We start from the raw sequence: 14,702 nt of genomic DNA, 5'->3' as shown, positions 1-14,702 counted from the left end.
ATGATCTGTTCCCCAGATGGCCTCTGACTTTATCTTTTATGATTTTACCCTCCTTGTATTAACGGACCACATCAGGCATATTTCTGTGTCAGGTTCTTTGCACTTGCTCTTCATTATGCTTGAAATTCTCTACCAAATGCTTGTATAGTTCACATTCATTTCAAGTCAGGTGTCATCTCAAAGGTTTTCTCTCAAGAGAGGCCTTTCCTCACCCTCTATTTGAAATAACTGCCCAAACCGGTTTTCCTTTATTCACTCATAAATCCTGACGTTTATCTATTATCCATCTCTCCCTCTAGAACATAAACTCAATTAGTTCCAAGATGTTGTCTTTCTGGTTTTCTGCTGATTCTCATGTGGCTGAAACAGTGTTTGGCATATGACAGGTTCTCAACTGATTGTTAATCGAACCAATATATAAATAAATGCATAAATATGCAAATTATCCCCAAGACATTTGGAGCCCCTCTGTATCTTACTTATATTCAATCCATATAGTCAGAGTTTAGCATAGTTTTTTGTCAAGTATTCAGCAAAAGGGAGGAAGGAAGGAAGGATGGGAAGAAAGGAGGGAGAGGCTATAGGAGAGAAAGTGAGGGTTAGTAAACTCCATAAATACATTACACGGGATCACCTAAGTTGCAAATAACATAATTGAGGGTGATAGAGTCAACATCTGTATTTTATGAAACTTCCTAACTCCTAAAATTTGTTACACATATGTGACATATGGAGATACGGGACTGAGTGAGGTTGCCAGGGTCAATCTGTGTATTAATGATTAGTAATAGTTAAATTTTAATGTTTAGATGAAGAATGAAAATAAATAGGTACCCTAACATTTTATTTCTTAACCTTATGGGATCATATTACACACACTCTCACACACTGGCATCCTCTGTATTAAATACTAGGTCATAGACCTATTGAAAAAAAAACACAGCACAGTGGTAAATAATAGCACTAAGTGTAGAATCGGACCACCTTGGGTTTAAATGGAGTTTTATAACCATGAACAAGATATTTAGCCTTTGTAAACTTCAATTTCTTCATCTATATAATGAAATTGACACCTGGCTACTTCATAGGATTGTGGTAATGACTGTGATCATGCATATATGACACAGCACAATATCTGGCACATGGCAAACATTCAAAAATGTCTTATTATTATATAAGAATCAAAGTGAAAGAGGAAAAATAAGTTTTTGAGAGGTTTTATTTTGCTAAACATGGAAGTCTAGTAATAGACTGAGGCAAAAAGCAGAAGATTCAAAGATGGCTTTTGTTCATTCATTCATTTGGTAACAAGTATGGGCTATTATATATAGAATAAAACAATGTGGAAAAAAAAAACAATGTGGGCTGAAGGTCACATAACATTTTTGAATCATAAACATGAACAATATGGGAGATATAAGTGTATTAATAATTATTATTATAAAGTTGGAGATTCGTTTGAAACAAGAAAATGTAAGCCAGGCAAATTATGAGTCTGTGTGTGCACTAAATAGCTATGATTTCTGGGCTTGACAGATATTCCATGCTGGCCAGGCATTCCGGTTGGGGCGATATCCAATACATTGGCACCTGCTTGGAGATTTACAGTTTAAATCTTATGTAAAAGGCTGTGCAATTCACCAGACCTATAACAGAGCTGTTACTATCCATAACACACATCACCTGCTGGTTGAGCGGAATATTATATATGATATCAAGGGTGGAGCATTTTTTATAGAAGACGGTATTGAACATGGCAATATTTTGCAATATAACTTGGCAGTATTTGTGCAGCAAAGTACTAGTCTTCTAAATGATGATGTGACCCCAGCTGCATTTTGGGTAACCAACCCAAACAACACCATACGACACAATGCAGCTGCTGGTGGCACTCATTTTGGCTTTTGGTACCGAATGAACAACCACCCTGATGGGCCATCTTATGACCAAAACATTTGCCAAAAAAGAGTTCCTCTTGGAGAATTCTTTAACAACACTGTTCATTCGCAAGGTTGGTTTGGACTGTGGATATTTGAAGAATATTTCCCCATGCAAACAGGATCTTGTACTTCTACAGTGCCAGTGCCTGCAATATTTAATTCACTTACTACTTGGAATTGTGAAAAAGGAGCTGAATGGGTCAATGGAGGTGCCCTTCAGTTCCATAACTTTGTGATGGTAAATAACTTTGAGGCTGGAATTGAGACCAAGAGGATTCTTGCTCCTTATGTTGGAGGATGGGGTGAAACCAATGGAGCAGTGATTAAAAATGCCAAAATAGTTGGTCATCTCGATGAACTGGGAATGGGGTCTGCATTTTGCACAAGGAAAGGCCTGGTTCTCCCGTTCAGTGAAGGCTTGACTGTATCTTCTGTACACTTTATGAACTTTGACCGTCCCAACTGCGTAGCTTTGGGAGTGACGTCCATCACTGGAGTTTGTAATGAAAGGTGTGGAGGCTGGAGTGCAAAATTTGTCGACATCCAGTATTTTCACACACCAAACAAGGCTGGTTTTCGATGGGAACATGAAGTGGTTCTGGTTGATGTTGATGGCTCACTTACAGGTAAACATTATGTCCCATTTCTGATAAGATATATTGCACATATATTTGTGTGAACACAGAGAGTTGAACCATCAAAGCAGACTCACATGAATCACAGGTCTTATCCAGCACCAGACTTCGCAAATGATTTAAGGACACAGGTCAACACTAGGCAGAGATGAGACATTCTTTTCTGGAAGAGACCTAAATTGTCAAATGTAGCCTCCCCAAATATCCTTTGTCTTGTCTTTGCACTTTGGTTTGGAATTAAGAGCAAATTTTGAGCAATATTTATGGAAACATTGACTACAAAAAGAAATCATTTCTGTTTTAGAACTTTTTCATTGTATATTCAGTTAATTATACAGATAAGAAACTATTTACATGCTTATCCAAGCCAGTCATGCCCCATAAATGTATATATTCCAGGTTTATTTACATAAGCAATGTAGGCAGACTGGATATATCCTACTAAAATAAGGGAAAAGAATAAGTTACAGGCTTGCTGTTAACCCTTTTCTTTCCAATCTAAATTCTGAATTTGAAATTAGTTCAAGGAATATGTTAACCGTAGTACAAAATTCAACATAATTTGTTAGTACAATGCTAAACTTTTTTACCATTTCAAGTTTGGAATATGCTACGTTTTCTGTAAATACTCATAAAAATACTCATAATTTCCAGAATTTAGTATCTTTACACATTTTTAATGATAAGACTTATCTAAATAAGATAGCAAGGATCATGTGTGTGATTCCACATAGTACTTTGAGATAATTGAGAAGTAAATACAGATATTGACAGTTTACTTTTGAAAAACTTTGTAAGATGCAAGAAGATTCATCTCAATAATCAGACAGACTAAGTTCTCAACTATAATTTTTGACCTTTGTCTCCTATTGCGGCTTTTTTTTAAAAACATTGAGGAATTTTTTAAAATTTAAATTCAGTTAGTTAACATATAGCATATTATTAGTTTCAGAGGTAGAGTTCAGTGATTCATCAATTGTATATAACACCCAATGCTCATTACATCACATTCCCTGCTTTTGCCCAACACCCAGTTACCCCATACTGCCACCCCCTCCCCCTAATCATGGCTTTAAGAAAGAGAACATTTGGATGGTTCTACTATAAAAAACTTTGTGTAACTTTTATCAGTTTATCTAATTCAGCTTAGATATTTAGTATTAGTTGGCAGTCCATTGGCTAAGAGTATGGAAGAGTATGGACTCAATGGTCAGACTGCCTGGATTTGAATCCTTTTGTGTGTCCTTGAGCAAGTTACTTATCCTACTTCCCATCCCCTATTTGGCTCTCTGGGTGCTTCAGATCCTGTGTTTCAGCTTTATCTACAATAAGCTCCCTGACTAGAGAGCCCACTGCAAAGCCTCTGCACGAGGTCCTCTTGCCCCTGCAAAAAAAAAAAAAAAAGTACCAGAACCTTTAGATTTTGTTATGTGTACTATGGGTCACAGTAGCTATATGTTGTAGACAGTTCAGGGTTTTGTTTTATTTTTTAGTTTTCTTACATGATATAGGAAACATGTAGTTTATGTCCATATCCTAGGTCACAGAGGACACACCGTCATTCCACACAGCTCATTGCTGGACCCTTCTCACTGTAGTCAGGAAGCTGAGTGGAGCATTGGGTTCCCTGGGGCTGTCTGTGACACTACAGTCAGCTTCCACCGTTTGGCATTCAACAAACCTTCTCCAGTAACTCTGCTTGAAAAGGATGTGGTTCTCTCAGACTCTTTTGGTAAGTGAAATATAATAGTTCAAGCCACTAACTTAAATATGGTTTTTGGTTTTCATCATCTTTTTAAGTTGTCACTAATTGTTTGGAACATGGAAAAAGGCACAATATATATTCTGTAACCAGGCAGGAAACAAATAACACACCCAAAATGGGCATGTGAGGAGTTGTGAATAAATGTATGGACTAGCATGATGTTCTGCTGCTCAAGGAACCTCCAGACAATATTACAACAGAGAATAGAAAAGTTGACATAGTTGACTGGAACAGGACAGTAAAAGTATACCATCAACTCTGCCAGTGAAGACAGACCCTTTTGATTATCTTTGTTGATTGAAATGGGGTGAGGAAACATTTGCTAGGTCAGTGGCTGTACACTGGGTCCAGGGATTGTTGACTTACTCATTTGTTGCAGTTAAGATACCATATTTGGAATACCAGATGAGTTTGACATCATTAACAGACTTGGTTACATTAATTTGCTGTCATTATTTATGACCCATTTGGCATTTACACCAGCCAGACAAGCAAGTTAAATGGGGATGTGCCTGTTGGTTGAGAAATACAGGAGCACACTGAGGACCCCTACTCACTCACAGGGAGAGAGTCAGTAATAAGTGGCCCATTTCACATTCCTTCTTGCCTCTCTTCTTGTGCTTCCCATAGTGTAAACTCATGGAGAATGGCGAACAATGGATCTACAGGGAAAACAATAAGTATGCGGCACCTCTTCTATCATTTATTATGATGTCATCAGTTATTATATTTAATTTTAAAACGTTCTTACTAGAGTTTCTTCCTCCTATGAATTGAAAGAGCCATACACCTACTCTCTGGGTAATGATTAATACCCACTGTCCCAGTGGCTTAATGATATGAACCTGATAGCCATTTCTTTTCTTCTGATAACCAGATGTCTGGATTGGAGTTCCACTACTTAAACTTTTAGAGACTATGATACAATAAGCGGTATTTTAAGCAGAGTATCTATGAATTTTTTCTGACAAGCTAAAACTAAAATGAATTAAAACATCAAAAGCAAATGAGGTTATTTTATCTGGTAAGGTAATATGTTAGCATTTCCCATTACTAAGGTCCCAGGTCATAAAATACTTATGATAAAAATTTTAATCATATCTCCAAATACTTTATGACCAACATATGAAAAGACTGAATGTTAGCTTTTTATAAAACATGGTCTAAGATAATTTTGCAGAGGACTCTGAGATATACAACCAACCTAGGTAAATTATGTTAAATACAGCATGATAAAAAAATATAAATACCTTACTCTATTAATTTTAAGCAGTAATATTTAAACATTTTAAGCCTCTAGGGCTTATTATTTTTTTGTCCTTGTTGGGTTTTCTTGCTGTTGTTAGTGGTGGTGGTAGTGATGATTTTAGAGAGAAATTTTTATTTGTGTTTTTATTTTTGAATCAAGAAGTCTAATACTTCTGAATTTATGAAATTGTAGCTTTCTTGTGAAGTCTTTCTGTGCCTTTTTGCCTGATCCTTTCAGGAAGAAGATTTTTATTTATTACTAAATTGAACATCTTGGTGGAAAGATCTATAAATTTATCTTTCTGTCACCCACATAACTCAATACAAGACATGGAAAATAGTAGGAACTCAGTATTGAATTGCAGTGGAATTAGTTGTAGTACTTGGATGAAATTACAGAGTAGAGAAAACATCACACAAGGTATTTTTCCTTTTTAATGTGACATTAAAAAATAGGTCATCTTTCTTAGTCAAGAAATTTGACTATTTTATCTCCATTAAAGCCAAATAAAATGATTGAGTATTAAAAATTAAAAACAGAAAAAAAGGATCACTTGTTTTAATTATATATATATTAAATGAATCAAAAATTCAACAAATATACTAGAACAGTGGGAAATAAGATTTGGTTAAACTTTACACTTATCTATAGATATCTTTATTAAAGTATCTTATGCATGATGATGTGTGTATCTTTACATATGTATGTATGAATATATGTATCTCTATGAATATATGTGTAAAGTTAGACCAGATGGCAAATTAATTTGAGACACTTACTATTAGTGATAGTATAGACAGATGGCAAATTAATTTGAGACACTTACTCTTAATGATACTATTTTTTTTTAAATATCAACTTCAAATTTCAGTCTAAGATGCTTAAAATCAGCATACTGAAAATGAGTGCTTCCGAAAAAAATTAAGGAAACACAAATAACTATGAAAAATGACAATTAGGTTTTTCTTTAAGGGCAGCCCGAGTAGCTCTGCAGTTTAGCGCTGCCTTCGGCCCAGGGCGTGATCCTAGAGACCTGAGATCGAGTCCCATGTAGGGCTCCCTGCATGGAGCCTGCTTCTCCCTCTGCCTGTGTCTCTGCCTCTCTCTCTCTCTCTCTGTATCTCATGAATAAATAAATAAAATCTTAAAAAAAAAAAGATTTATTTATCCATTTTAGAGAGAAATATTGAGTATGAATGGGGAAGGACAGAGAAACAAAGAGAATTCTAAGCAGACTCCGTGCCCAGAGTGGAACCTGACACAGGACTCAGTCTCACGACCCTGAGATCATGATCTGAGCTGAAGTCGAGAGTCAGATGCTTAACTGACTGAGCCACTCAGGTACCCCACAATTCATTTTATTTATAAAAGAGAATTATCAGGTGCTCCAGTGGTGCAGTTAAGGTTATCAAGGAAGTTTAGGTTAAAGTATAATTCCATACATCAGATAACTCCAGTGGAGGTTGGTTCTGTCAAACATAGAGCATATTCTGAAGGTATTGAATGATTTTTCATCTATTACTTCATGATAGACTATCCCCAAACTTAATATCTTAAACCTACAATATTTTTTTCCCTCTCATATCTGAGGACTGGTTTGGTTAATCTTGGCTGTGGTCTGGGATGCTCTGCCTGAAGGTGAGGATCCAGTGGGCTCTGCTACTCCCCAGGAGGTGAATTCGGGTTGTTCCATGTGTGTTTATTCCAGAGCACAGGCTGAAGGGAGAGCCAGCTACCTGGGGCCAGGCTCATTACATTGCAGTGGTAGAGGTTCAAGATGGCAAGCTTCATCCAGCAAGCACTTTTCAAATGTTTCTGAATATCATGTCATCCAACATCAACAGATCAGGGATGCCTACTCTGCATTCAGGGAGGGGAGAGGAATGAATATTTGCTGAATAATTCAAATCATCATAGTTCTTCTCATACATTGCAGGTCTTTTGGAACTGTATGTTTTTAGGATCTCTACTCATGGTGTTTTTAAATGTAATGCTAATTCACAAGCCTGAGAATGAATGAATTTTTTCCTCTTTGAAATTGGAAAATTTTTGCCTTATTCTTCAAAGAAAAAGGACAATAGTTTATTTTATCTTAATCTTTCATCTAGCTTCTTCCCCCTAAATTTGTAAGGGAAGAGTTTGCAAATGTAACATAAATTCAATTAGAGATAAAAAGAGGGAATGGAGAGGAAAAAATAGAATATAGACAACTAATCATAGATCTCTTCTTTATATTGTAAGAAATCTTTTCAGATCTGCAGCTGAAGTTGTCAGGCACTCTTTCATGAATAAAGCATTACCAAATTAAGTAGTTTTTCCCATAACAAGTAATTTCAGTTCCAAGTTTGTCATTCAGAAACCTTAGGGTATCATGGCCAGTGTTCATGGTAAGTCTGGTAGTAGACTAGATTCTTAAGAGCTTTAAATCAAAATTTTCCAGTAGTACTTAGTACTTGTTATACAGATTTTGATTAACTTACCCAATATGGGATTTTTTAGAACTTATATTTTCATACTCTGCAAATCGAGGATCCTGAAGAATTAAGTTCTTAAAAGAATAGCAACAGAATTCTATTTTAGATCAACGATATTTATAAAGAATTGTATTAATATATTTAAGCACTTTTGTCATAGTAGTCCTAATCATCATCATGTTTGAATTTTCTCTTTCCCTAAGGAATAAAGACTTCATCTCAGTTGAGAATTCCAAGTGAGAAGGCGTTTTATGTTTCAGTTAAGTGTAATATTAAACATTGGGGCCTTCCGTTAACAAATGACAATTAGAACATAAGTAATGAAATGTTATTCTGACCTCTTTGGAGACTTCCACAGACTAGGCTAATATTTCACATTTGCACTTGTTCGTAAAAAAGAGGAATTTTCTAGATAGAGGTAGAGATCACTGTTATTTGTTTGTTTTATATTCTGCTACAGGCACAAGCATTGTTCCCTTTCAGAAGAAACGATTGACTCATATGTCTGGATGGATGGCTCTGATTCCAAATGCAAAGCACATTAATTGGTATTTTAAAGATGTAGATCACATAACCAACATATCTTATACATCAACATTCTATGGATTTAAGGTATACAAAAAGCTTTAAAATTCGTCTTCTAATAATTATGATTACATATTATGCAAATGCAGCCTAGGTCTTATCCTTATACCAGTTGTTAGACCCAGAATGTGCTTCCCTCACATACTGACATGTCCTGCACACACTTCATGACCTACCCTAAATCTAAAAAGCAAGCTAAAAAAAGAAACATTGTGTAGGAATTAGAATTTGCCATATTCCCATAGTACTAAGCTTGTGTCCTGTATTACCATGATAATAGTATTTTGAGTGCTTATGATATTCCAGGTACCAGTTAAGGGCTTTATAATTTGTATTTTAAAGTATACCAAACACAGGGCACCTGGGTGGCTCAGTCGATTAAGTGTCTGCCTTTGGCTTGGGTCATGATCCCAGGGTCCTGGAATTAAGCCCCACATCAGGCTCTCTGCTCAGCGGGCAGTCTGCTTGTCCCCCTCCCTCTGTCCTTTCCCTCATGCTGTCTCTCTCTCAAATAAATTTTAAAAAATTTTAAATAAAACCCCCCAAAAATAATAGAACCCCCAAGTCCTGTATACCCATCACCTAGTTCTATCTAACATTCAGTGAATATTTACTTTTTTTTTTTTTTAAAGAAATAAACATTTTCAGAGTGCCTTGGTGGCACAGTCACTTAAGCATCCAACTCTTGGTTTCAGCTCCAGTCATGATCTTAAGGTTGGGAGAGCAAGCCCTGTGTGGGGCTCCATGCTCAGTGCTGACTCTGCTTAAGTCTTTCTCCCCCCTACCTGTGTGTGCACTCTCTATATATAATCAATAAATACATCTTTAAAAATAAACAAATAAACAAACAAACAAACAAAAAACAAACATTTTCAATAAAGTGGAAGGCCCCTGTATGGCTTCCCCTGATCTCATTCCCCACTCTAGTAGTAACCAATAAACAATACTTAGCATTGTTTTAAATGTTTTCAGATATTACAGAAATGAAATATTCTCTAATACATATGTGTGTATACAGAGAGAGTTTCATTGCCTTTGGATAGAATTAGCATTATTGCCACAAACATGTAAAATGTTATTAAACAAAATATGAATGCAACATGACAAATTGAAACCAAAATTTAAGTCTTAATATAAAGGCTAAATATATGTCATCAAAATTAATGTATATTTTTCAGGATGTTAACATATATAATGATATTTTGGGGCAAACATTTATAGGAAGAAGACTATGTAATCATATCTCACAACTTTACTCAAAATCCTGATATGTTTAATGTTATTGATATGAGGAATGGTTCTTCAAATCCATTGAGTTGGAATACAAGCAAGAATGGAGACTGGCATCTTGAAGCTAACACAAGTACTCTCTATTACTTGGGTATGTATTCATTAGGCAAAAGTGATTATTTTATCTAACGCTTTGTCTAAAAGGAAAGAAAAAAATGCTTGATGGGAAAATATGTTATACAGTGCCTTATAGATAGTAGGATTCAAGAATTGTTTGCTGAGTACATGGATTGGAGACTAAATTTATGTTGAAAAAGACCTTGAGTTGAATTAAGAACTTACTATGTTTGGAGATAACACCAACACTCTTACACATAGCCCTACAAGTTATTCCACAAAATTAGAGGAAATGAGTAGAAAGGAAGCTATCAAGTGTTTTGTTTCCATTTTTACTATTTTATAATTTTGGGAAAATAAAAAATATTTAAGAATAAATTTTGAATTCCAAAATATTTTTTGTAAAGTAATTTTGAATGTATGATTCTCAATAAGACATGTGCATTTCATCAGAATTTTCCAAAAAAAGTCCATAAATTTGAACTCTATCAAGTTAGTAAAGACTATTTTTAGGAGTGTCTGGGTGGTTTAGCTGGTTAAGCATCTGCCTTTGGCTCAGGTCCTGATTTCAGGGTTCTGGGATCGAGACCCATGTCAGGCTCCCTGCTAAGCAGGAGTCTGCTTCTCCCTCTGTCTGTCCCCCCTGGTTGTATACTCATTCTTTCTCTCTCTCAAATAAATAAAATCTTTAAAAAAATAAAATAAAGCATATTTTAAAATTGCCATGATTTTGTCTACATTTAAGTTCTTTGATCATATTTAAAGTGCTTTTCTTTACTTTTAGTGTCAGGAAGAAATGATCTTCAGCAGTCTCAGCCCATTTCAGGGACCCTGGATCCTGATGTGAAAGATGTTATTATTAATTTCCAAGCTTACTGCTGCATTCTCCAGGACTGCTTTCCTGTACATCCCCCATCAAGAAAACCAATTCCCAGGAAGCGACCATCCATATATAAGTATATAGACCTTTTGTTTGTTAATACCTTCAATAGCACTTAACAGAATTCTTTTCATATGTCACTCTCGGGTGAGAAAATAATGCCCTCCTCCTGTACAATGCCTTTTAAGTCCCAAAGAACTTCCATACTGATTACTTCACTTGGGCCTTAGACTTGCAGAATGTTAGATATGGATTATTAGACCAACTCCTTTATTATATAGGTGAGAAAGCTGAAGCCAATGGCCTTTAGTGAATTACCCAAAATCGCAAAACTTGATGAGACTTCCAGAATAGCACCAGAAACTAAGTCTCCTCATTAATCCAATGCTTTCTTAGCAGGTGGTGTCTCTTTGTCTAGAATAACTGTCATGGTCAGATTTCATAATACAACTTATTTAATTTTATTTCAAATGTTTGATCCCCTAATATATGTTCACTCTGACAGTTAAAAATGATTTTTCTATCTTTGAAACTTACGTAGCTCTTTACCTTTATTTCTCATGTGAAACACTACTCTCTAACTTGTATTATAGTAATTACCATACATCATGGTACTAGCATGTGATGGTTGGTCTTCAAAGCCCTTAAAGGTATAATCCTGATTTGATGTATACTTATGTCCTTTTTTTAAAAATTTTTACTTATTTATGATAGTCACACAGAGAGAGAGAGAGGGAGGCAAAGACATAGGCAGAGGGAGAAGCAGGCTCCATGCACTGGGAGCCCGAAGTGGGATTCGATCCCGGGTCTCCAGGATCGCGCCCTGGGCCAAAGGCAGGCGCTAAACCACTGCGCCACCCAGGGATCCCTATATTTATGTCCTTTATGGACAAATAATAATCATAAAAATAATGATAGTGATGATAAAAGCTAACATTTAGTGGGCACTTAAGAGGCCACTACTATGCAGCAAGTACAACCCAGTGTTTTTTTATGAAGTGAGTTACATTTCAAAGTATGCAGATAGAATAGTGGCTATTGTACAAAAGAATAATAATTGAATTTTTTTGATGTATTCATTTGATCATTAAAAAATATTGGAGCACTTGCTATGGCCAGGCTCTGTGCTAAGCACAGAGGAGCCAATTATAAACAACACAAATGTGGTCCCTGCTCTCATTACACTCACATTCAATTCAAAGGGACAGATGCCAACACAAGCAAGCAGGAAAACAACAAAGTAAACAGAAAATTAAATACATGAGTGTGAGTTGTGATAAAAATTATAAGGGAAAGGGGTAGGGGTGTGACAGAGAGCAATATGGCAAGGACCTCCTTTGGGTAGGGTGATTAGGAATAGTCTCTCAAGGGAGGGGACATTCCAGCTGAGACCCAAAGGCTGGAAAAGAGGTGACCATGTGAAGGATGGAGGTGGGGAGATGTGGTGTTCTAGGCCCAGGAAGCATCTTGGGCAGAGGCCCTAGTATGGGAGAGAGTGTGGCATCTATGGGAGAGAAAATCAGCATGGCTGGACCCTGGTGAAGAAAAGAGGGGCCTGGAAATGGTGTTGGAAACAAGTGGAAATCAGACCATTCAGGTCATGCAGACAGTTAGCATAAAGAGATAGAAGAAATTTTTAAATGATTTACATCTGAGAAGTGATGTACTCCAAATTACATTTTGAAAATGCCACTTTTGCTCTCTGGCCGTATTACACAGGGACAGTGGAGAAAGTAGAATGGCTCATAAATAGCTGTATAAGAGACATGAGCCATCAAGGTTATTGACCCAAAAGTACTTACACAGTCTAAGGTAGGTTAAATTACTGAAAATTTAATTAATATTTATTATATACTCACATAGTAGATTTAGATTGGTCTAGACCAGGATGTGATAGAGGAATATGTTGGTATGTATATGTCTTAGCATAGATTTTCCCCCCACAGTATGAATTCTGCTTACTAGAAATAGCTATAATTGGATTTATTAATTTATATTATATAGATAGCTATCAGTGAAAACAAGCAGAATCATGATCCAGAACTGGTACCTCAAGATTAGGATATAAAGCTCTAGCATGCAACCCACATATGCTTTGTTTAAGCGTTATATAGGCTTTATTGATCATAACAATGAACAGTAAGAAGAAGAGTGTATCATGCGTAATACAGTGCTGGTGGGGATAAGAATGAAAGGCTATTAATCTTGAGTAAAGCTAGATAAAATCAATGATTGAATCTGTATAGTACTGGTCAGATTTTTTAGTTAGAAAGATACAACTGTTAAGTTTTTCTGAAATTGCTTCATGAAAAATAATGTATTATTGTAAGTCTAAATTAACTGCTATCCTTTCTTTTAAACTTAGTAAAACAAGTTTTTATAACAGAATTTTTAACATATTTCTTAGTAATATGGTTTAGAAATTCAAATATATAATACAAATACTTTAACCAAACTATATATTGACGGTTCTGTAGAATTCAAGAATTAGTATCATGGAATTTTTAAAAGTTTTACTAATTCAGAAAGCAACTCTGATTGTGAATGTTTTCCAGTAGGAAAATATCATCAAATTTATAATAACATTCTCTACAACAATTTGCATTGAGTTGGTTTCTGGATGGTATAGCAATGAAAAGCGGAGACTGCCTCTCCGCCAAAGCAGTTTTTATATCTCCTTCAGTTTAATATAACCTTCATTCTGATTGCAGACCTGCCATCCCTGATCCCAGCCCAGAGGCTTAACCTCTTTGACTCATCCTTACCAATTCATAAACCATCCTTCTATTCCTCTCTTCACAGAATCTAGTGACCATATCTTCTTTCATGCTCCCGCCAGGCAGTAGAACCATATATAAGGGTCTTTAAATGGACAAAGGATGAGTTTCTTTTTACTTTATACCATCTGAAATCTTTTTTAAAAAGATTTATTTATTTTAGAGAGAAAGAGCTCAAGCCAGGGGAGGGGCAGAGGGAAAGGCAGAGAGGGAATCTCAAGCAGACTTCCCACTGAACATGGAGCCTGGAGTGGGTCTCAGTCTCACAACCCCTGAGAAATCAAGATTCAGATGCTTAGCTGACTGAGCCACCCAGGTGCCCTTATACCATGTGAAATCTTATAAGGAAATTAAATAATTTACATTTTAGCCAAAATTAGTGTATCACAATGAGGATTTAGTGGGAGAAAAGGTGAGTCAGATTATCGAAAGAAAGCAAGTTTTCTTCAATGGAGAAAAAAAAAAAGCTATACGTGTGGTCATGTGTGTTATTATATCAATTGCACATATTAACTTGCCTACTTAGTGAAATTATAAATTCTCTAATTTGCATTCTATCATCCCAAAACATTTAGTATAAGGAGATGATGATCATTAAGTATATAAAGACAATACTTAATGGAACTATTTCTCTTCTGTTTTCAGCTTATGGTCAAATGATTCTTTCTGGAAATCATCTCGAGAAAATAATTATACCATACCTCACCCAGGAGCAAATGTGGTTATTCCTGAAGGTAAGTCCATAAACATAAACAAAATGCCTGTGTTTATGTGACATTAGGATAGATACCACAAAGTTAGCATTCCACCTTTATGCAGCACACCCTAGGGAAAGAGCAGATGTGAAGTGATAGATTCTAGTATTGTGTCCTGGATACCAGACCTAGCCTTCTGAGTTTTATATGGGTTTAAACCTGAATATTAAGATAATAGACATTCTGGGAGAGACAAAAATAAGTCATTGTGTGGGAAAAGGGTTGCAAACTTTGAAACCAGGACTCCCTGGTAAGTGTGTCAGTGTTTTTATTTATAATATATAGTATGGATTAT

At 35.8% G+C, this 14,702-nt stretch overlaps 1 protein-coding gene across 2 annotated transcripts in view; it reads left to right on the top strand.

Moving 5' to 3' along the window:
* The window catches only part of PKHD1L1 (PKHD1 like 1), a 152,470-nt gene that overhangs the window by 83,138 nt on the left and 54,630 nt on the right, over nucleotides 1–14,702 (top strand). For both annotated transcript variants that reach the window (XM_041769613.1, XM_041769612.1), the window contains 6 exons: nucleotides 1,537–2,566; nucleotides 4,116–4,307; nucleotides 8,524–8,675; nucleotides 9,870–10,029; nucleotides 10,780–10,951; nucleotides 14,298–14,386. In XM_041769613.1, coding sequence (XP_041625547.1) covers nucleotides 1,537–2,566; nucleotides 4,116–4,307; nucleotides 8,524–8,675; nucleotides 9,870–10,029; nucleotides 10,780–10,951; nucleotides 14,298–14,386 — 1,795 coding nt within the window. The remainder of the gene's footprint in view (nucleotides 1–1,536; nucleotides 2,567–4,115; nucleotides 4,308–8,523; nucleotides 8,676–9,869; nucleotides 10,030–10,779; nucleotides 10,952–14,297; nucleotides 14,387–14,702) is intronic.

This window comes from Vulpes lagopus, chromosome 9 (genome assembly GCF_018345385.1).
Source record: "Vulpes lagopus strain Blue_001 chromosome 9, ASM1834538v1, whole genome shotgun sequence".
Classification (NCBI taxonomy): domain Eukaryota; kingdom Metazoa; phylum Chordata; class Mammalia; order Carnivora; family Canidae; genus Vulpes; species Vulpes lagopus.
The sequence above is the reverse complement of the archived record's forward strand: the minus strand, read 5'-3'. Positions and strand labels throughout refer to the sequence as shown.